The 24,626-nt window shown below is 45.4% G+C and overlaps 1 protein-coding gene across 1 annotated transcript in view; it reads right to left on the minus strand.

Annotated features, from left to right (window-relative positions):
• Positions 1-24,626, minus strand: part of VWA3B (von Willebrand factor A domain containing 3B) — a 363,812-nt gene that overhangs the window by 143,786 nt on the left and 195,400 nt on the right. The window contains exons 20-22 of the mRNA XM_075336597.1: positions 16,675-16,793; positions 4,938-4,988; positions 1,622-1,826 (exon numbers count right to left, since the gene is read on the minus strand). Of these exons, the coding sequence (XP_075192712.1) occupies positions 1,622-1,826; positions 4,938-4,988; positions 16,675-16,793 (375 nt within the window). The remainder of the gene's footprint in view (positions 1-1,621; positions 1,827-4,937; positions 4,989-16,674; positions 16,794-24,626) is intronic.

Below are 24,626 nucleotides of genomic sequence, written 5' to 3' on the forward strand. Positions count from 1 at the left end.
CCCTGCTACATGCGGGGTCTAGCAGGCCGGGTGTTAGTGCAACACTGACAGGTCTGATGCAGATAAAATATATCTTTGTACCGATGCACTACAGTACAGAAATATTGCAATATATCAGTCCAGTGAGCATACCATTGAATTTAAAAGACTCATAGTAAAAAATAAGTTAAAAATAAAATTTGTAAAAATAAATAAAGTACAAAAAAAATTACAAAAACAATTCTAGAAAACCGTTTTGCTACTTAAAATGCAGTTTTTATGTAAAAATTACCCTCTAAAAATTACATATTATTGGTATTAGCATGCATGGTATGATAAAGCTGCCACATTACTTATCCAGTAAGGTGAATACCATCAATAAATAAATTAAATAAATAAATAAATAAATAAATAAAGCACAAGGCACACACCAAAAATGTAGCTTTTTCCTTATACATTATACTGACACACAAAAAAACGGATTAAAAAAATGATCAAATGTAGTATTTAAAAAACTGAAAACTTAAATTCGGCCTTCAAAAAACAATCTCTCATACCACTTTGTCTGCGAAAAATATAAAAGTTACAGCTGTCAGAATAAGGAAATGTATTAACAGATTTTTGTGTTGTAAAAAAAAATTAAAAAAAAGTTTAAAGTTTAAGTATAAAGTTTGTTTTTAAACTGGTTTTCCAAAAATGTAATAAAAAAAATACACATTTAAATATTAAACATTTCTGTAAATACTTTTAGTTAGCAAAAAGGTATGCTTTATCTAGTGCATGTTCTCAGGATTATAAACAACTGCCATCAATCCCAACCTGTTCTAGATTTCAGAGGACACACAGTAGGATGGGCTGTGTAAAGAACATTTGCTCAAGACAGAAGTCGGGTAAAAGCAGTATCTGGTCAGGCATTGTGAACATGCATTGCTCTGTTCAGTTAACCTGACAGGACACTGAAAGGAGGGGACTAAATGAGAAGATAATCAGCTTTCTTTAGCTGACTGAGAATGAACATCCATCTCAGTAGCCTGACAGTTTTAGTGCATTTGTCTTGTGCTTCACACAGCCTGCCCTACTGCATGTCTTCTGATGTCTATGACAGCTGCACAGATATATGGCATTTGCCATCTTTCAAATCCTAAGTGCACTAAATAAAGCATACCTTTTGTTAAATAAGGGTATTTAGAAAAATCTTTAATATTTACATGTGTATTATTTATTTTATTACATTTTCGGTGAACCCCTTTCAATATATTTTTTTTTTTTACAAAACAAAAATATTTTATTTATTCATTTTATTTCTTTTCTCGGAGAACCCTTTTATGTGGCATAAAACGCTGGCGCAATAACTCAAAAAAAGGTAAGTAAGAAAAAAAATGATGGATTTGCTGTTTTCGTTCCATTGCAAGCACATATATATTTTAAAAAGTTCCAATATATATTATATGGTATACTAAATGGCGCATTAAAGAAAACAACTATTCCTTAAAACAAAATCAAGCTCCTATGTGTAAGGCTAAGATGCTAAGATGACTGAAAAATAAGAGTGATGGTTCTTGGATGCCACGGATGACATATTACTCTACATTATGTATGGATGCTTGTATTTGTACTTTATAGAAGAAATGTTAGACATTACCTGTGTATCTGAATTTTCGGTGAATGATTTTTTCTTGGTGACCTCCTGCAGATCCAGAGCTTGTTGGAGATACGTTTTTCCTGCTTGTATTTCTTCTTCTAATAACGTTACATTGTCAGCAGAGACCGGCCATCCTAGTCTGTCTAAAGCTTGAAGTAGGGCTTCTTTATTATCCAAGTATGAGATTGGTGCATCACTGCCAAAGCTTTTACAGGAAATGTATGTTCAAAAATATTGATATTGCAAAAATAACTTGAAATATATTGCAAGCAGAACATACAGATATAGCAGATACAGTGGGGGAGAAAAGGTATTTAGTCAGCCACCAATTGTGCAAGTTCTCCCACTTAAATAGATAAGAGGCCTGTAATTGACATCATGTTTTTCAAGTATACGGATCAGTCGTCCTGGTCCCTTTGCAGAGAAACAGCCCCAAAGCATGATGTTGCCACCCCCATGCTTAACAGTAGGTATGGCGTTCTTTGGATGCAACTCAGCATTCTGTCTCCTCCAAACACGACGAGTTGTGTTTCTACCAAACAGTTCTACTTTGGTTTCATCAGACCATATGCCATTCTCCCAAAATTCTTCTGGATAATCTAAATGCTCTCTAGCAAACTTCAGACAGGCCCGGACATGTACTGGCTTAAGCAGGGGAACACGTCTGGCACTGCAGGATCTGAGTCCCTAGCAGCATAGTGTGTTACTGATGGTAGCCTTTGTTATGGTGGTCCCAGCTCTATGCAGGTCATTCACTAGGTCCTCCTGTGTGGTTCTGAGATTTTTGCTCACCGTTCTTGTGATCATTTTGACCCCACAGGGTGAGATCTTGTGTGGAGCCCCAGATTGAGGGAGATTATCAGTGGTGTTGTATGTCTTCCATTCTCTTATTATTGCTCCTACAGTTGATTTCATCACACCAAGCTGATTGCCTATTGCAGATTCAGTCTTCCCAGCCTGGTGCAGGGCTACAGTTTTGTTTCTCGTGTCATTCGACAGCTCTTTGGTCTTCACCATAGTGGAGTTTGGAGTGTGACTGTATGAGTTGTGGACAAGTGTCTTTTATGCTAATAACAAGTTCAAACAGGTGCCATTACTACAGGTAATGCGTGGAGGACAGAAGAGCCTCTTAAAGAAGAAGTTACAGGTCTGTGAGAGCCAGAAATCTTGCATGTTTTTAGGTGACTAAATACTTATTTTCCTCTATAATTTGTAAATAAAATCTTGCTAAATCAGACAATGTGATTTTCTGGATTTGTTTTCTCATCTTGTCTCGTAGTTGTGGTCTACCTATGTTGTCAATTACAGTCCTCTGTCATCTTTTTAAGTGGGAGAACTTGCACAATTGGTGGCTGACTAAATACTTTTTTTTCCCCACTGTATAACAGATATAGCAGAGCTGACTCAATCATTTGGCACACCTCAATATGAGTTTATGGATTCTGTAATTTTATATATAACTAAAAGGAAACCTATTGTATTATGGCATGGATAGATTAGACACTCTGCGCCGCTGGTCCAATCTGTATACTCTCCCATGCTGCAAGCAGAAGCAGCTTTACCTTAGCATTAGAGGAGTGCAGGATCACTGACCGGACCCAGTGTTCCAGCCAGATTCATAGCAGCACTTACAAATTGTAATGGATAGAGGTTGCAAGCACACACCCTTTGTGTAGGAAATGGTCCACTTCTAACAGACTGCAGAAGTGGCCAGTAACCTAGGTAACAAGCAGTAAAGTTTAACTTAAAATCCCACTAAAAGAATCATTGGCTTTGTTAATTGGGCAGAAAATAAAACATGTTATGTTCCACCAGAATCCATATAACAGATGTACTCTCTACTTGATGCATTGCTTTTAAGAGGAAAAAACCTCTGTAGCATAGTGCCATAGCGAAGCACCAGTGTCTTTGTCTCTGTAGAAACCATAAAGGGCTTATTGGGCTGCCATTGAGGCTCATAGAGGATTTTCGGGTATTCTTATCCTATGTTTGAATCGGGCAGCAGCTGAACACGTATACTGCTGCTCTGTCAATTTCCATTAGATTGTGTCACGTCCTCACCAGAGTCCGCTCCTGTGACTCCTGCTTCAGTCACCAGGCGCCGCTGTATTCCCGCTGTGGACTGTGCTAGTGATGGGTGAGGAGTTGGTGCTGATGGCTCTGGTGGGTGCAGGCTCCACTCATCCACTAGGCTAGGTTTTCCTGATGCCTGCAGTACCACTCGCTGAGTGTAGGTGGCGTGTGTCTTCCAGCTGAGGTTGCCACAATGCAGCTACAGCCAATGGGAAGACACCACACCCTTTTTATTCTCCCTTCTTTCTGCTGGCCATTGCCAGATATAGATTGTATTCCTGCTAGTCTCTAATTCGCCCTACTCTGATTGATTCCTGCTTTGACCCCGGCCTGCTCTCTGACTACTCTCTTGCCTGCCGTGTTTGTTCCTCACTGCCTGATCTGGATTTGACCTCTGCCTTGTTTTCTGATTACGTCCTTGCCTGCCTGATTCTGTCCCTGTTTTGAATTTCCCCGTTTGACCCTGCCTGGCTACTACTCTCATCAGACTGCAGCCTACCACAGGTAGTTATCTCCGGGACCCTGTGTAACTCGAAATCCCTATATAGGGGTTTCAGGTTCTCGGGATCCTGCTTTTTGAGCAGCTTTCTTGTAGCCTGTCCATTACAGCCAGTCTGAGCCTGTGGTTCCAGGCAGGCGTTACAGATTGCTGGAGATAAACAACAACAGCACTCAGCTAAAGGTGCCAATATACATTATACTAATGTCAGCCAAACTCACCAATATCTACGTGTATGGCAGATGGTCTAATGTGTATGTGGACACCTGCCGACTGATCGCTGGATACGATGTTAATCGGCATGTACCATTTCGTACTGCCGATTGCTTTGTTCACTTGTAGATATGCCACAGCAGAGATGCCTGACTGGGGCTTTGGGCTTTCTCAGAGAATACAAGAGCGCTCGGCCAAGTGAGCGCTCCAGTGTATGTGAGAGCCGACCAAGATGGCTGTCGGCCAAACAATTGCCTGAAAACGTTCAGCTGACAGCCATCTAACATGTATGGCCAGCTTAACTCTTATAGAGAAGGAATGGTGTACATGTTGGACTACTGTTCTAACAGGCCGATTCGTGGGGATCTCATCAATCAGACCCCCACAAATCTACACATTTTGACCTCTACTGTGTATAGGTGATAACTTCATATTGGAATATGCCTTTATGTAGTTGTAGATAACATAGGATAAATTAACATTAACTTTTATAATACAGGCAAGCAAGCACTAAAATAAGTGAAGACTCACTTATCTCTTTCCTCCTGGGATAAAGCCCTCCATATGATTAGATTAAGGCGCCTGGCAAAGGATACAAAAGGTGGACTGTAAAATGTGAAGCTGATTAGCATATTAAGAGTTAAATAAATAGATTATACAGTTCAAAGGATAGCTAAATGAGGAGCTGAACAAGTAATCTGCATTCCAAGTGGAAGGCGGCATCTCGTCAGATCTCATATAGCAGCCATGAAATTATTATCCACATAAAGAGATGAGCAAACATCTTCCATCCATCTCACAAGACTTTCTGGGTCAAGTAGGTCATCAGAGTATTTACCATCTAGATTTTTTACTAAGTAGAATCACATAACTAAACATTTAATCTTCAATAAAAAAAAGTGTGTTAGAAAAGATGTAATATTTTCTATATGTGATTAGGGGGCAGCTATATTACCTAGGTGGCTGCTCCGTACAACTCAAGGATGGACTTTATAGTAGGTACGTGGACATGAAAATGGCAGTGGTCATCGTGCGGACATGAGGGGGAGAAGCTATGTATATCAAAATTGTCAAAAATGAATAATGTAGCCTCAGGTTTATAATACATGTGTAATAACTGAAGAGTAACAACTTCAAAACAGTGTCCAACGAATGACCAACTGAAAGAGGTTAAAACAAGTTATTGATGCACAAGTTGGGAGATTGAGGATTTTTATCCTGATGGGGATCTTTTATCAATGTTACAAAATGGTGCAGCACTTCAGATGCCTGATTGCTGCTCCATTCATTCTTTATTTGGCTGTTAGAAAAAATTGAGCACAGGGCTTGAGAGCCCTATAGGGGTTGAATGGAGTAAGGGTTTAGACTGTGCACTACCTCGGCATTCTTAGGGCTCATGCGCACGTAACTGCTGAATATTCTGCAGCGATTTGACAGCACATGTGCGCTTCAAATCGCTGCAGAAACATTAGGATGCCGTTTTTTTGTAGAAAAAAGCCGATTTCATGCGCTATGGCTGCTACCCCACCATAGACAGAGTGGGAGCTGCATCCAGAACGCACAAATAATTGACATGCTCATTTTATGAACGCACGGATTTGGGTCAATATTTTAGCACCCAAATCACTGCGTTCATAAAAGCATCGTGCGCACGTGTCATGCACAATCTTCATGCAGGGGACGCAGGACTAATGCATTTACGCTGCAGTACAATACGCAGCGTAAATGCATGCAAATACACAACGTGCGCAAGAGCCCTAACAGGAATAAAAGTGCCTCATTCTGGCAATTAGTGTGGGTTTCAGTGGTTGGACACCCACCAATCACAAATTAATCAGATATCTAGCAGATAACGTGTTTGGTATGTAGGCCACAAGTCATTTTCTGCCAATGTATTCCCTTTTAGAGCTTGCTCATATGAGGGTATAAATTGGAAGAGTGCAATCTGATTAAAAAAAATTGGTCCCGCACTGGGACCAATGTTATTCAATGAAGTGGTGCATATCTGCATTTTTTTCTCAGCTGTATTTGGCATGCTGTGATTTGACACCGATATCAGTACAGTGGGGGGAAAACAAATTGGATGTCATACGGACCATCAGTATTGCAACCTATTTTTATGTATAAAACTGTGGACAAAAAGCGCAAATAGGGTATTACCCCAATAATATGGGGTGAGGGAAGGGGAGTCAATACTCACCAGATGGAGTTGTGCAAGTCACAACCCCTTTTGACAGCATGTAAATCGTAAATCCAGGCAGCAGCCACCCGACGGCAGATAACAGAGAACAGTGGAGATAGGTGATAATGCCGCGCCACAGATCACTTCAGGAGCAATAAGATTAACGTATCTTTATTGGCATAGGTCTACGCGTTTCAGGAGCCACGCGTAGTCGGGTGGCTGCTGCCTGGATTTACGATTTACATGCTGTCAAAAGGGGTTGTGACTTGCACAACTCCATCTGGTGAGTATTGACTCCCCTTCCCTCACCCCATATTATTGGGGTAATACCCTATTTGCGCTTTTTGTCCACAGTTTTATACCCAGGATGACACTGGGATAGGTAGCAAAGTCCTTGCTGAACCATGACTTGTTCATCTTGGCTCGTTTTTAAAAACACAGCAAGGGTTACTCAAAGCAGAGTCTTCCTTTTTTCCAAAAATTGGGCCACACAGACACCCCTTCAGTGGCATCACTTGTGCCCCAGTTGCAAACTTGACAGGTACATTTGCATCAAGCACATTCCAAATCAACAAGCCTTTACTCTCCCCAGGATGACACAAAAAAAAAAAAAAAAAAAAGGATGTCTCTTGGTTCTTCACGGTCCTGAGGAAGGGAGCGTGGCTCCTGAAACGCGTAGACCTATGCCAATAAAGATACGTTAATCTTATTGCTCCTGAAGTGATCTGTGGCGCGGCATTATCACCTATCTCCACTGTTCTCTGTTAACCTATTTTTATGGATACATTACCATTTTGTAAGATGGGAAACTGTAAATGGTCCTATAAAAATGTAGCGCCCCTGCACGCATCAGGGTGCTACAAGGTTCTGCATCCCCACAAGGATGCAGGGCCTACCCCCTTAGGAACCCAGAACCCAAGTGCCGGTACCAACAAAAACCCAGGTAATCCCAGTTTTCCCCAACATTCCCCCATACAATGGTACTTAGCTTGGGTGGGACCAATGGATGTCCACCTAGAGGTGGAGCCACTCCAGTCCACTAGTTGACCAGGTGGGAGGGGCAGACTGTAGAGAGTAGTCGGGAAGACAGTAGTCAGAACTGCGGTGACTGTTGAAAGTGTCAGACAGCAGGAGAGTGAAGGTGGAAGCGGTGACACCCTGACTCGGGTTAACGGTGAGCTGGTACTCAGGAAAAGTGGTTGCCGGTGGAGTATGGTGGAGTACTCCCGGAACTATGCACCAACGGGGTACCCTAAAGAATCCGAAGACTCAGTAGCAAAGGGAGAACCGGGGACAGGACCCGAGACTCCAACCCCACAGCGTTCACGCTACCGTCAAACACCCTGACTCGGGTTAACGGTGAGCTGGTACCCAGGAAAAGTGGTTGCCGGTGGAGTATGGTGGAGTATTCCCGGAACTATGCACCAACGGGGTACCCTAAAGAATCTGAAGACTCAGTAGCAAAGGGAAAACCGGGGACAGGACCCGAGACTCCAACCCCACAGCGTTCACGCTACCGTCAGGCGGACAGAAGTGGACAAACCCCAGAACGGGGACCCCGAGTGTTCTATACCACGGGGACCCACTTACAAGAGAAAGGTGCAGTGGAAGAAGGTAGCAGAAAACCAAACTGGCACTGGGACGAAGGGGACCTGGAGACGAATCCAGCCGGCCTCGGGCAACCAGTTAACACCTTCAGAAAATGAGTAAACCAGTTGCACTGAATACCTGTGTGGACTACCTTCTTCCGACGCCCACTGCACCATACACCCGCTGGGGCAAAACCCTACTTGCGGAGGGACTACCATATTAGCTGCCAATACCACCAGCCCCAGTAGAGACATTCTGCAGCGGTGGCTCCCTACACTTAGCCGCAACACCGCAAGTGGCGTCACATATAAACTTTATTCAACAATCCCCTGTAAATATCCCTATTACAAAAAGGGCCCAGGGCACGGACCCGGGCAACGGCCACCACCGTGACATTCCCAAGAGAGACACTGCCCGGGACCGAGCATCCCATATCCTTGGGTGCTACAAAAGATTAATAGCTGTTGAGTAAAAAGAAAACAGACAGAACACAGATGACAAGTGAGGAAAAAATTGTCCAACTTTTCTGGACAAGAATGGGATCAGTTTTTTATACGCTCATGTGACCCCAGCCATAAAGCACACAGAACTAACCAGGACATCAGTCTAAAGAAGTTGCAATCACCCTGCATTTATTGCTTTTAAGTGAGTCTACATTTCTGAATGCTCCTAAGGTCATAAAGAGACAGAAAACAAATGTCATCCATAATCCAAATTTCAGGTACTGATGAATATCTTGAAGACTTCTGCATATAATCATATAACAACCAATATTTGTATGGATCTGTTATAGACTTTCTATAGAGGTACAAGAGTACTCATCTGTCTGGTATGGTGCATCTAACAAAGAAATGTAATGCATATTCCATTTAACTCCATATGTAAGGAGGTAGAAGCTTCACCTCCAGGTAAGAATATCTCAATATACAAGGAGTCCGAAGGCAGTGCATAGATTAAAAAAAACTGCAATGCAGGCTCCATGCCAGTGTGCTTAAATTAACCCTGAAGACAACTGCCCAGTCATTCTCAAAATGACACCAAAAGGAAAAAAACACAATTAGGACTCATGCAGATGACCCTAATTTTGGTCCAAGCGCAATCTGACGAAACATTGGTTCACACTAAGGGCGGCTTTGCACGTTGCAACATCGCACGTGCTATGTCGGTGGGGTCAAATCGAAAGTGACGCACATCCGGCGTCACTTTCGACATCGTTGTGTGTAAATTCTAGATGATACGATTAATGAGCGCAAAAGCATCGTTATCGTATCATCGGTGCAGGCTCCGACTTTTTCATAATTACGCTGCCGCGACAGGTACGATGTTGTTCCTCGTTCCTGCGGCAGCACACATCGCTATGTATGAAGCCGCAGGAGCGAGGAACATCACCTTACCTGCCGCCGGCGGCTATACGGAAGGAAGGAGGTGGGCGGGATGTTTACATCCTGCTCATCTCCGCCCCTCCGCCACTATTGGCCTATTTTTTTTTTTCCTCATGTTTTTCCATGCGTTTTTTTAGGGACCTGTATTAGAATTGTTACCTTTATGTCTATTAACCCTGCCTTTGGATTTGAACCTTGATTGCATTCCGTTACAGCTGGATAGGGAACACCCCTCTCCTGCAGCATGGATATATTCTCTTTCTGGCCGCTCTGCAGGTAGCTTATGACTAAGGACATTTTTTGGTTTTAAATTATTAGCCTGTCCGAAACGCGTAAAGTTTTTCCTGCTCTTCATTGTGTACAACGTGTTCCCAGACTATGTTTTAACCGGATTCCAATAAAAGTTGTTTTTTTTTTATATATATATATTTTTATACCAGTGCTGAGCCCACTTTTTTCTATTCACTCTTTGCCACACATACCAGTATGGACTGACCGGCAGGACTCGTGCACTCTGGAGGAAAGCATGGACTTTGATGGCAGGTGAGCTGGATTTTCTCTCTTTTGTTGCTAAGCCACTATTGGCCGCCTGCCGTGTGACGTCGCTATGACGCCGCACGACCCGCCCCCTTAGGAAGGGGGCGGGTCGCCGGCCAGAGCGACAGTCGCAGGGCAGGTGAGTGCATGTGAAGCTGGCGTATCGATAATTTTCGCTACGCCAGCTATCACAAGATATCGTACATGTGACGGGGGCGGGGACTATGGCATGCGACATCGCAGCATCGGCTTGCAATGTCGCAACGTGCAAATCCCGCTTAAGGGTAAGTTCACACAGTGCGTTTTTCGCGGCGTTTTTGCGCGTTTTTCGGGTGCATTTTTGCTCAGAAAACTGCATGACTTTGCTTCCCCAGCAAAGTCTATGAGTTTTCATTTTTGCTGTCTGCACACAGAGGTTTTTTTTAGCTGCGTTTTTGTGGTGCCCAGAAAAACGCAGCATGTCAATTATTTTTGCGTTTTTCACTCCGTTTTCCACCCATTGAGTTCAATGAGATGTTCAAAAATGCAATGAAAACAGCAAATTGCAAATATAGCTGCGTTTTAGTGCGTTTTTATTACTAAAAACGCAGCTATAAACGCAAGGGGTGGGTAGTAAGGTGACATGTACAGGAAGAGGATTCCTTCTGTCAGTAAACACAGAAGTGTGAATCCTCCCAGTACCGTCACCGCTGCATCCACCTCCAGTCCTGTGCATGTCTGCTCCCGTGCGGCGCCATGTCTGGGCGGGAGGTGGAGGCAGCTGCGAAAACAAAAGTGAACAGTAGAAAAAAAAATGTCATACTCTCGTGTCTGCAGACTCCCGGTGCCATGTCTGCTCCCAGCTCCTCTTCCGGTATCGCCACTCCGGCTGTGTGCAGTGTCCCCGGGCACCTCCGATAGCTGTTGCAGGACCTGGCGCTGATCACCTGATGCAGTCACCTGACGCATCAGCTGATCGTAACTCTCGCGGTGACGCCGGCGCCCAGCCGGCTTAACCTGTCAGCGGATGCCGGCAGGAGACTTCATCCCTGATTACCGGCAGCTCCTGCAGAGATCGGACGGGATCAGACTCTGCTCCAGGAGCTGCCGGTAATCAGCACATAAGTATTTTTTTTTTTTTGCCGTGATGCATCATCTGATTGTATAACCGGCTTTTATACAATCAGCTGATGTGTGATGTGATTCACTTCCTGGAACCTGACATCATCTGATCGCTTTGTCTTCCAGCAAACCGATCAAATGATATTGGATCCGGATTGGACGGCGCGGGACCCTTGACCCAGGATTACTGTGGAGGGGGGTTCTTTATTTCAATAAAGATGGAGTCACTAATTGTGTTGTGCTTTATTTATAATAAAAATATTTTTCTGTGTGTTTTTTTTATCTTTACTAGAAGTGGCCATGCCTAATATTGTCGTGAAACCATGAATTTCGGGCTTAGGGCCAGCTGATAATATACAGCTAGCCCTAACCCCATTATTACCCAGCGAGCCACCCATCACCAGGGCAGCTAGAAGAGTTGCATACAGTGCCAGAAGATGGCGCTTCTATGAAAACGCCATTTTCTGGGGTGGCTGCGGACTGCAATTTGCAGCGGGGGTGCCCAGAAAGCATGGGCACCCTGCACTGTGGATTCCAATCCCCAGCTGCCTAGTAGTTTTATTTCATGAAATTCATGAAATAAAAAAAAAAGGGCTTCCCTATATTTTTGGTTCCCAGCCGGGTGCAAATAGGCAGCTGGGGGTTGGGGGCAGCCCGTACCTGCCTGCTGTACCTGGCTAGCATACAAAAATATGGTGAAGCCCACGTCATTTTTTTGGGGGGGCAAAAAACTCCTGCATACAGTCCTGGATGGAGGATGCTGAGCCTTGTAGTTCTGCAGCTGCTGTCTGCTCTCCTGCATACACTATTGGATGTAGTATGCTGAGCCTTCTAGTTCTGCTCCCCCTGCCTCTCCCTCCTGCATACAGTCCTGGATGGAGGATGCTGAGCCTTGTAGTTCTGCAGCTGCTGTCTGCTCTCCTGCATACACTATTGGATGGAGCATGCTGAGCCTTGTAGTTCTGCAGCTGTCTGCTCTCCTGTATACACTAGTGGAGAATGAAGAACATATTGAAGAAGGAAATTACATCAGACCTTTTTTTTTTTCAACAATCTTTAATGTTATCGTTCACTCATAAAAACCGCAGTGAGCAAAAACACCGCAAAAAACGCACCAAATCACAGCAAAAATGCGTGCGTTTTTTTACGCGGGTGCGTTTTTGTGCGTTTTTTACCGCAAAAAACGCACAAAAACGCAGCGTGAAAAAAACGCAGTGTGTGAACCTAGCCTAAGACTAATGTTATTTAATGAGACAGTGCCCATTTCCAATTTTTTTTTCCTTGGACCAAGTAGTTTAAAGATAAGAATCACAATTTGCCTCCAAAAATTGGATCGGACTTGGCAATTGAGTCTATGGGTATGTGAAAAATACCAAACTGCATTCAGCTGATAGAATAGAGAACCTTATTTTGTTTTAATCCTCTCCACATCGGAGAAAAACAGATCCCACTCTGATGGAACTCTGATCAGAATCTGCTTAGCATAATCGGACTATTTTTTTTCTGGATGGAGGCAAATTCCCGACATTGGGAACAGAAGTACAGATGTTGTATTCCATCTTCTCCATGTAGATGGCATGCTGGATTTCCCAACAGTGTCAAAATTTAGCCATGTCACCTGTAGTAATTTCCATTGACAAATTAATGGAAATTTCCGCATAGACCTGCCTGAGCGTTTTGACAGATAACACGAGGAATCGCTGAGTATCTATTTTCAAATTCATTTTAATTAGTCTTAGACACTTAAAAATAATTAGGATTTCCTAAAAAAGCAATTTATGTTTGGCTTTGTATATTTTCTACTTACAGAGGTATTGTCATTTATTTATTTGGCAGTCATTTTAGAAAAAAGGTAAGAATATTAGCAGTTTTAAGCTTCTCAGAAACTAAAGACCAACTATTATTTTCACACCAACGTCTGTCAATAACAAAGGGGCAGTTTTTTTACCCCAAATATACAAGTGCTTCTCAATAAATTAGAATGTCATCAAAAAGTTAATTTATTTCAGTAATGCAATACAAAAAGGGAAACACATATATTATATAGAGTCATTACACATAGAGTGATCTATTTCAAGTGTTTATTTCTGTTAATTTTGATGATTATGGCTTACAGCCAATGAAAACCCAAAAGTCATTATCTCAGAAAAATAGAATATTATATAAGACCAACTGAAAAAATTATTTTAAACTCAAAAATGTTGGTGCCTACTGAAAAGTCTGTACAGTAAATGCACTCAACACTTGGTTGGGGCTACTTTTGCATGAATTACTGCATCCATGTGGCGTGGCATGGAAGCGATCAGCCTGTGGCACTGCTGAGGTGTTATGGAAGCCCAGGTTGCTTTGATAGCAGCTTTCAGCTTGTCTGCATTGTTGGGTCTGGTGTCTCTCATCTTCCTCTTGACAATACTCCATAGATTTTCTATGAGGTTTAGGTCAGTCGAGTTTGCTGGCCAATCAAGCACAGTGATACTGTGGCAGTGTGGACAGGTGCCAAGTCCTGCTGGAAAATGAAATTTCCATCTCCAAAAAGCTTGTCGGTAGAGTGAAGCATGAAGTGCTCTAAAATTTCCTGGTAGACGGCTGCGGTGACTTTGGTCTTGATAAAACACAGTGGACCTACACCAGCAGATGACATGGCTCCCCAAACCATCACTGATTATGAAAACTTCACTCACACTAGACCTCAAGCAGCTTGGATTGTGGCCTCTCCACTCTTCCTCCAGACTCTGAGACCTTGATTTCCAAATGAAATGCAAAATTTACTTTAATCTGAAAATAACACCTTGGACAACTTGTAGGGGGGTTAAGACCATGCCACCCCCCCTTCAGAAGTAGCCGTCACACCTAAGGTTTAGTGTAATGCAATGTAATGTATGGTGTATTTTGTATATGGCCACTGGGTGCCAGTGTGGTTTTGTAACAGCAGTCCTGGCACCTGGGTAGGCAGACAAAGGGTTAAGTAAGAGGAGGGGAGTAGCATACATATAGGACAGGCGATAGAAGGAGGGTAGGGTATCCCCAGAAGGAGATACAAAGAACAAGCCCAAATTTATACTCTTAATTGACGATCCTAAGGGTCACTCCTATGATCACAGATGCGCGGGGTCCTGCTGCTAAGAGGATTGTGGAACTGCGTCCCCAGAAGCGGCGTTTAGTCCAGTTGGTCGGGGAGGCATCTGTTTTTCCTGGATACGAAAACTCTAAGAAATCCCCTGCGAGACCGAAGGTTAATGGGCCCTTGTCTGAGAAGGGTAGGTCCTGGCCTAAGCATGAGCACAGGAGTGCTGTTGTACGTAGCCTTTCCAAAGCGCAAGTTAATCCTTGTGGGTGGGACGGATAAGCTTAAGGACTATTTGAATCAGTTCGTGCAACATGATGTCAGACAGCAGAATGAGGGGCCTAGCGGTATCTAATGGAGTCCAGGTGCCAGGAAAGCGGTCGGTCATTAAATTATATGTGCAAGTGGATTCTTGAGGGAACCCCATCAGGACAGAAGCGGTGCCCGTGTAGTGCAAGTAGTCAGATACTGTAAAGAAGAATAGTAAAGTTTCGTTGTTGAAAGAGAAAACACCGCTGTGCATTTTATTGTCTCAGAGAAAGAATGGATTGCAGAATGGACTGTGGCGGAGTCATCCTTTGAGAGGAAAAGCTACTGGGAGGCAAGGGGACTATCAAGCGGCTGCACTGCAGCATGACAACCCCTGTATTCACAACTATCACTGTCTCCCCTAGCCATTCTACACACTGAGCAAAAGTCCAGTTCTCTTTCTCCTTGGCCAAGGTAAGATGTTTCTGGCATTGTCTATTGGTCATAAGTGGCTTGACACAAGGAATGCGACACTTGTAGTCCATGTCCTGGATACATCTGGATACATCTGTGTGTGGTGGCTCTTGAAGCACTGACTCCAGCAGCAGTCCACTCCTTGTGAATCTCCCCCAAATTTTTGACTGGCCTTTTCTTAACAATCCTATCAAGGCTGCGGTTATTCCGATTGCTTGTGCACCTTTTTCTACCACACTTTTTCCTTCCACTCAACTGTCTATCAATATGCTTGGATACAGCACTCTGTGAACAGCCAGCTTCTTTAGCAATGATCTTTTGTAGCTTACCGTCCTTGTGGAGTGTGTCAATGACTGCCTTCTGGAGATCTCTCAAGTCAGCAGTCTTCTCCATAATTGTGTAGCCTACTGAACCAGACTAAGGGATCACTTTAAATGCTTAGGAAGCCTTTGCAGGTGTTATGTGCTAATTATTCTAATTTTCTGAGATAATGACTTTTGGGTTTTCATTGGCTGTAAAGGTACCGTCACACTAAGCAACTTACCAGCGATCCCAACAACGATAGGGATCGCTGGTAAGTTGCTAGGAGGTTGCTGGTGAGATGTCACACTGCGACGCTCCAGCGATCCCACCAGCAACCTGACCTGGCAGGGATCGCTGGAGCGTGGCTACACGAGTTGCTGGTGAGCTCACCAGCAACCAGTGACCAGCCCCCAGCGCCGCGTGGAAGATGCTGCGCTTGGTAACTAAGGTAAATATCGGTAACCAACCCGATATTTACCTTGGTTACCACCGCACGGAGCTACACGTGCAGAGAGCAGGGAGCAGCGCACACTGAGCGCTGGCTCCTTGCTCTCCTAGCTACAGCACACATCGGGTTAATTACCCGATGTATGCTGCAGCTAAATGTGCACAGAGCAGGGAGCAGCGCACACCGTTTAGCGCTGGCTCCTTGCTCTCCTAGTTACAGCACACATCGGGTTAATTAACCCGATGTGTCCTGCAGCTACATGTGCACAGAGCAGGAGCCGGCACTGACAGTGAGAGCGGCGGAGGCTGGTAACAAAGGTAAATATTGGGTAACCAAGGACAGGGCTTCTTGGTTACCCGATGTTTACATTGGTTACCAGCCTCTGCAGAAGCCGGCTCCTGCTGCCTGCATATTTAGTTGTTGCTGTCTCGCTGTCACACACAGCGATCTGTGCTTCACAGCGGGACAGCAACAACTAAAAAATGGCCCAGGACATTCAGCAACAACCAACGACCTCACAGCAGGGGCCAGGTTGTTGCTGGATGTCACACACAGCAACATCGCTAGCAACATCGCTGTTACGTCACAAAAGTTGTTCGTTAGCAGCGATGTTGCTAGCGATGTTGCTAGCGATGTTGCTTAGTGTGACGGGGCCTTAAGCCATAATCATCAACATTAACAGAAATAAACACTTCAAATAGATAGCTCTGTGTGTAATGACTCTATATAATGTGTTTCCCTTTTTGTATTGAATTTCTGAAATAAATTAACTTTTTGATGATATTCTAATTTCTTGAGAACCACTTGTATATTTGTCCATCTGTGATGCTAAACATACACCAGTTCTTATTCTTGCTCACAAAGTAAATCCACTGTTGCCTTGTGAGAATCTGAGCAAATATGTTGGGTAAATATACTACTAAAAATGTAACATTTACCTTTCATAAGACTTAATTGCCTGCTGAAGCTTTTCCTTATAGTCTGAGAGATTAACAGCCTGGGGATTAATTAATGTGATACGTTTTCTGTTTCCACTTGTATGAGCCAGAGGGAGCACCTGAAAAATTAGCAGAGGCGATCATTACATTCAATTATAGCACGGTAGAGAGCATTTCATCCAGATATAGAGCTACAGCCAGGGTCTATTCACAAGGAGTAGTCAAATTGTATTTCTTTGCTGTGATTACGTAAAATGACTCAAACCTGGTATATGATAACCCAAGGGTCTATTCACACATTAGTATGTTCACATGCAGCTTTTTACTGTTTTTTTTCTGCAGCCAAAACCTCCTATCTTGGCAGTAAAAATGCTAAACTTAAAACAACTTTGGCTTGTTGTGTTGTTGCAGCGTTTTATCACTTTCTTATTGCATTCTATGGGTGAAGAAATGCTGGATAAACCCTGAAAATTGACATGCTGTAGATGTTAAAAAAACTGCAGCTCTGAAATTCAGTCAGGAAGAAAAAAACAAGCATGTTCATAAGATTTCTGAAATCTCATATCTTTTGTTGCAACTGTAAAAAGCAGCTTTTCTGCATGTGAACATAGTCTAATCGCTCATGCAGACATCTGTAGAAATCGGTCCGATGTCAGGCCGCAATGCAAGGACTGGGCACAGTTCTCCCAACTAAAGCATGATGGCTTCGTATATTTCTAAGAGACTGTGAGGCTATGGGGTACTTTGCACGCTGCGACATCACAAACCGATTGTTACGGTTGCTGCGAGCACTGGAGACTATGTCCAGATTTCTTGCTACTGCACATGTGCGAGCGCTGGAGACTAAGTCCAGATTTCTTGCTACTGCACATGTGCGAGCGCTGGAGACTAAGTCCAGATTTCTTGCTACTGCACATGTGCGAGCGCCGGAGACTAAGTCCAATCTTGGAGCCATTGCACATGTGCGGGTGACATCATCGCTGACACGAGGTCACATGTCTCTGACACCTTCTATGCCGATTGGTCGCTGGTCATGTGCTTGTGACGTCTTGCTCGGTGATAGGCCAGCATGACGTCACTCCTGTCGTTCTGGCAGCGGATTGGCTCTGGTGTCCTCCATCTTGGATGAGGCACAGAGTCTATATAAGACCCTGACACACGCCGCATGGTGCTCAGTCCTCTTGGTTCATGCATATGAGTAGACGCTCTGTGCGCGTTCCTCTAGGCATTCCTCTGTCTATGCTAGGTGAGCGCTACCGGCAGGGTAGCATTCTTATACCTTACAGCTTCGGCTGCTGTCCGTATCCTTACCTCTTAGGGGAGCGGACATAGGCAGGTGCCTGAGGCACATGGTCTGGCTGGGCCTTGTGATTCTACTCGTAGGTGGACGTTGCCGCTAGGGTAACGTTCCTTATACTGCGTCTGGCAGTTGTTCGTATCCTCGCACACTAGGGGAGCGAACAGAGGTAGGAGCTTTGTGCGGCTTACGCTGCTGTTCGTCTCTTTTGCACCACTAGAAGAGCGGACCTAGGTAGGTGCCATTTCGCACACATTGCCTTTGTCTCTGTGATTATTAACAGAGATCATTCCACACACCCTCCAAGTAAGGGAGGAATTGCTTTACTTACTTATTATATCCTTCTGTGAGTTAACAGAGGTATTGCACTCTGCCATAGTCTGCAGCAAAGTCTTTGCACGGTGGACCCTGACTGTCTGATACTCCTTTCGGTTATTATCAGACAGCCCCCCGTAACATTAGGACTGAGCCAAGGGTCTGGCAGTTATGGCAGAATATCAGCAGTTACACCATTACATACAAGTACTTGAGTCACGGCTCAAGAGTATAGAGGATAAACCTCAGACCATGGTGACATCTGCACATGATCCTCGACTTGCTCTGCCAAACAGATATTCTGGCGATGCCAGATCATGTCGTGGTTTCATTAGTCAGTGTCAGATACACCTAGAGGTCAACTCTTCTCGCTTCTCTACGGAGAGGTCCAGAGTAGGCTTTATCATCTCCTTACTTCAGGACAAAGCCTTAGAATGGGCGACTCCCCTATGGGAGCGCTCTGATGTGGTTACTCTGAGACATCAAGACTTTCTTGATGCTCTTAAGGCGGTATTCATGGGTCCGCAGGTTACCCATGATGCGGCCCTGAGACTGTTAGATCTATCTCAGGGTTCGTTATCCACTAGTTCTTATGCCATTGCTTTTAGAACTCTGGTGGCAGAACTAGATTGGCCAGAGAAGGTGTTGATTCCTATCTTCTGGAGAGGGTTGGCAGGCTATGTCAAGGATGCCCTTGCTACTCGTGAGGTCCCTGCTTCTCTGGAGGACTTGATCACAGTAGCAACGAGGATCGATGTACGCCATAAGGAACGTAGACTCGAGGTCTCTTCCTCACGCCCTAAGCATCGGGCTATTCCAGTTGTTGAGGGTCCACTACCATCTTCCTCAGCATCTGAAACATCTCCCACTCCTATGGAGTTAGGTCATACGTTCTCCAGACTACGCAAGTCTGGTCCTCCTATATGTTACGTATGTCGTCAGGCTGGGCACTATGCCAACAAGTGTCCTAGTCGTCAGGGAAACTCCCTGGCCTAGTAACCATTAGAGGGGGGTTACTAGAGACGTCTTCTGCACCCTCTAAGTGTTGTATCCCAGGTCAGCTCTCGTTATCTGAGAATACATGGCCTATTATGGCTTTTGTGGATTCCGGAGCTGACGGGATTTTTGTGTCCTCAGGATTTGTAAAGGGACACAATATTCCCTCTATCATGTTAGAGGCGCCTATTCCTGTCCGTGTTGTTAATGGAACTATGTTGTCTGACTCCATTACATTGAGGACAGTTCCCTTGCGCCTTTCCCTGTCTCAGGGTCACATAGAGGAGATTTCTTTTCTTGTTTTGCCTGAGGGTATAGACGACGTCCTTCTGGGTCTTCCATGGCTTCGGACTCATGCTCCTCACATTGACTGGGAGTCTGACAGCATTATTAGTTGGGGTTCGAAATGTCAGTCCCGATGTCTTCCCTTACCACCTAAGGTCGTTGCGGTTGCATCAACTGATCTCTCTCCCATACCTACACCCTATTTGGATTTCGCTGACGTGTTCTCCAAACAGGGTGCTGAGGTTCTTCCACCCCATAGGCCGTATGACTGTGCCATAGACCTTATCCCAGGTTCGGTTCCACCTAAAGGCAGGGTTTACCCCCTGTCGATACCTGAGTCGGAGGCCATGTCGACCTATATAAGAGAGAGCTTAGAGAAGGGGTTCATTCGTAAGTCTGTCTCTCCCGCGGGAGCTGGGTTTTTCTTTGTTCGGAAGAAAGAGGGTGATTTGCGTCCCTGCATAGATTACAGGGGTCTCAACGCAATCACAATAAAGAACAAATACCCATTACCTTTAATTTCGGAGCTCTTTGACAGACTGAGAGGAGCTCAAGTTTTTACGAAGTTGGATCTGCGGGGTGCGTATAACTTGGTACGAATTCGAAAGGGTGACGAATGGAAGACCGCTTTTAACACCCGAGACGGTCACTATGAATACCTCGTCATGCCTTTTGGGTTATGTAATGCACCCGCAGTATTTCAGGACTTCGTAAACGATGTGTTCAGGGATTTACTGTTATCCTCAGTAGTGGTGTATCTGGACGACATCCTGATTTTTTCTCCTGATCTGGAGACTCATCGTCAGGATGTCGTTCGTGTCCTTTCCCGTTTAAGGGAGCACTCATTGTTTGCTAAACTCGAGAAATGTGTATTCGAGCAGTCCTCATTGCCTTTTTTGGGTTACATTATCTCACAAGAGGGTCTGGCTATGGATCCTGCGAAGCTCTCTGCTGTCCTGCAATGGTCCGAACCTCATTCCTTGAAGGCGGTGCAACGCTTCTTAGGATTCATAAATTATTACAGGCAGTTCATACCCCATTTTTCTACTTTGGTGGCCCCTTTGGTGGCCTTGACTAAGAAAGGTGCTAATCCCAAAGCCTGGTCTACTGAGACATCTCAGGCTTTTGAGGCCGTAAAAAGACACTTTTCAACTGCTCCCGTTCTTCAAAGACCCGATGAGAGTAAGCCCTTCCTCTTAGAGGTTGATGCCTCTTCAGTGGGTGCTGGTGCGGTCTTGTATCAAAAGAACGGTGCAGGTAGAAAAAGGCCGTGTTTCTTCTTTGCTAAAACCTTTTCACCGGCAGAGAGAAACTATACCATTGGGGATAGGGAACTGCTCGCCTTGAGATTAGCCTTGGAGGAGTGGCGTCACTTGCTGGAAGGAGCGAAACATCCTTTCCAGGTCTATACAGACCATAAGAATCTGACGTACTTACAAACCGCTCAGCGTCTGAATCCTCGCCAAGCCCGCTGGTCCTTGTTTTTCTCCCGCTTTCACTTCTCCATCAACTATTTGTCTGGGAGTAAGAATAACAAGGCAGACGCCCTGTCTCGCTCTATGCTTTCTACCCAGGAAGAGATTGACGAACCTCGTCTTATCCTTCCCTCCAGGGTTTTTCATACGCTCTCCCCTGTGACGTTAGACCAAATCCCACCGGGCAAGACCTTTGTTCCGCCTGATCGACAGAATGATATACTGTCATGGGCCCACACCTCAAAGGTGGGTGGGCATTTTGGTATCAGGCGGACACGAGAGTTACTGGAGAGGTGGTATTGGTGGCCACACTTAGCCAGCCACGTCAAGAGATATGTCGGTTCCTGCTACTCGTGTGCTCGCAACCGTCCATTACGGCAGAGACCGGCTGGGCTCTTGCATCCTTTACCAGTGCCAGATAGACCATGGGAGGTGGTAGGCATGGACTTTGTGGGTGATCTTCCATGTTCACAGGGACATAGATTTGTGTGGGTCATTACGGACCATTTCTCCCGGATGGTTCATCTCGTACCGTTATCGAGAATCCCATCTTCCAGGGTACTAGCCAAACTATTCCTCAAGCATGTCTTTAGGCTTCACGGGATGCCAGATCGTATCATTTGTGATAGAGGCCCGCAATTTACTTCCCGTTTCTGGCGAGATCTTTGTAGCCTTCTGCAAATTGAGTTGAATCTCTCTTCAGCATACCATCCGGAGACTAATGGTTTGGTTGAACGTACCAATCAATCTATGATTATATACCTTCGACACTTTGTTGCTGAGAACCACGATAACTGGTCCTCCCTCCTACCCTGGGCAGAATTTGCCCTTAACAATTCGCTGGCTGAGGCCACTGGGCAGACACCGTTCGTACTCAATAATGGGCAACACCCTAGGGTACCGGTACCGTTTCCCGCTGCTGCACCTCCTCCTCTTGTGGCCGACTGGGCAACTAATGCCAGAGAGGTTTGGGATCGGACTCAAGAGTCGATCCAAGCAGCTAAGGACCGTATGAAGACGGTGTCCGATCGGTTTCGTCGCCCGGCTCCTGTCTTTTCTCCAGGGGACTTTGTGTGGCTCTCTGCAAAACACGTGAGACTTAAAGTGAGCTCTGTCAAATTTGCTCCTCGCTTCCTGGGTCCTTATGAGGTTCTTCGACAGGTAAATCCTGTAGTCTATCAATTGAAGTTACCTGTCCATCTTAGGATTCATGACAAATTCCATGTCTCACTGCTAAAGCCGGCTATTTTACCTCACGCTCGTGAAGTGCACTCTCCTGCCTCTGATTCCTCTCGCTCTAGCTATGAGGTACGAGCCATAGTTGGTTCTAAGATGGTTAGAGGGCGCAGGTTCTTCTTGATAGATTGGGAGGACTATGGCCCGGAACATCGCTCTTGGGAGCCTGAGGAGGCTGTCCATGCTCCCGACTTAGTTGCCGATTACCTGCGTCGCCGGGAGGGGGGCCCTTGAGGGGGAGGTACTGTTACGGTTGCTGCGAGCACTGGAGACTATGTCCAGATTTCTTGCTACTGCACATGTGCGAGCGCTGGAGACTAAGTCCAGATTTCTTGCTACTGCACATGTGCGAGCGCTGGAGACTAAGTCCAGATTTCTTGCTACTGCACATGTGCGAGCGCCGGAGACTAAGTCCAATCTTGGAGCCATTGCACATGTGCGGGTGACATCATCGCTGACACGAGGTCACATGTCTCTGACACCTTCTATGCCGATTGGTCGCTGGTCATGTGCTTGTGACGTCTTGCTCGGTGATAGGCCAGCATGACGTCACTCCTGTCGTTCTGGCAGCGGATTGGCTCTGGTGTCCTCCATCTTGGATGAGGCACAGAGTCTATATAAGACCCTGACACACGCCGCATGGTGCTCAGTCCTCTTGGTTCATGCATATGAGTAGACGCTCTGTGCGCGTTCCTCTAGGCATTCCTCTGTCTATGCTAGGTGAGCGCTACCGGCAGGGTAGCATTCTTATACCTTACAGCTTCGGCTGCTGTCCGTATCCTTACCTCTTAGGGGAGCGGACATAGGCAGGTGCCTGAGGCACATGGTCTGGCTGGGCCTTGTGATTCTACTCGTAGGTGGACGTTGCCGCTAGGGTAACGTTCCTTATACTGCGTCTGGCAGTTGTTCGTATCCTCGCACACTAGGGGAGCGAACAGAGGTAGGAGCTTTGTGCGGCTTACGCTGCTGTTCGTCTCTTTTGCACCACTAGAAGAGCGGACCTAGGCAGGTGCCATATCTAGTGGTTCGTATCCTCGCACACTAGTGGAGCGAACGCAGGTAGGAGCTTTGTGCGGCTTACGCTGCTGTTCGTCTCTTTTGCACCACTAGAAGAGCGGACCTAGGTAGGTGCCATTTCGCACACATTGCCTTTGTCTCTGTGATTATTAACAGAGATCATTCCACACACCCTCCAAGTAAGGGAGGAATTGCTTTACTTACTTATTATATCCTTCTGTGAGTTAACAGAGGTATTGCACTCTGCCATAGTCTGCAGCAAAGTCTTTGCACGGTGGACCCTGACTGTCTGATACTCCTTTCGGTTATTATCAGACAGCCCCCCGTAACACCGATGCTGCGATGTCGAGCGCGATAGTCCCCACCGCCGTCACAGTAGCGATATCTTGTGATTGCTGGCGTAGCGAACATTATCGCTACACCAGCTTCACATGCACACACCTGTCCTGCGACGTCGCTCTGGCTGGCAACCCGCCTCCTTCTTAAGGGGGCGGGTCGAGCGGCGTCAAAGCGACGTCACACGGCAGGCGGCCAATAGCAGCGGAGGGGCGGAGATGAACAGGATGTAAACATCCCACCCACCTACGTCCTTCCGCATTGCAGCCGGGACGCAGGTAGGAGATGTTCCTCGCTCCTGCGGCTTCATATACAGCGAGGTGTACTGCTGCAGGAACGAGGAACTACATCGTACCTGTCGCTGCACCGGCATTATGGAAATGTCGGACCCTACACCGATAATACGATAACGACGCTTTTGCGCTCGTTAATCGTATCAAAAAGGATTTGCACACTACGATATCGACTGCGATGCCGGATGTGCGTCACTTTCGATTTGACCCCCACCGACATCGCACCTGCGATGTCATAGTGTGCAAAGCCCGCCTTAGGTCTGGAGAAGTGGCCAATCCATTGACTGCGGTCTGAGATCCGACTGATTTGTACAGACGTCTGCTTAAGCTCTTATACAGTGCAGAAACTCAGAAACCACTAGCATGTATTGACAGAAAAAAACAATGCAATATGTTTGCAACATTTAAATACATCCAAGCATGCTCAGAGTCACAGTCAAATAAGAGATGAGGTGCTTAAAGGGCTTTTCCACTTTTTGAAAACTGGACCCTAAACCATACCTATAATGTAAAACAACAAAAACCAATAGTCCTCACCCTCCCATGCACCAGCCCCCCACCACTGCTCCAGTCTCCGTGTTTTTCTTTTGACTGCAGAGGTGACTTCAAGTCAACAGATTGCGTCACCTTTGCAGTCAATCACTGAGCAGCAGCAGCTGCAGTGATATGTGCTGATAAAGGGAATCTGTCAACAGGTTTTTG

This window comes from Anomaloglossus baeobatrachus, chromosome 2 (assembly GCF_048569485.1).
Source record: "Anomaloglossus baeobatrachus isolate aAnoBae1 chromosome 2, aAnoBae1.hap1, whole genome shotgun sequence".
NCBI classification, from domain to species: Eukaryota; Metazoa; Chordata; class Amphibia; order Anura; family Aromobatidae; genus Anomaloglossus; species Anomaloglossus baeobatrachus.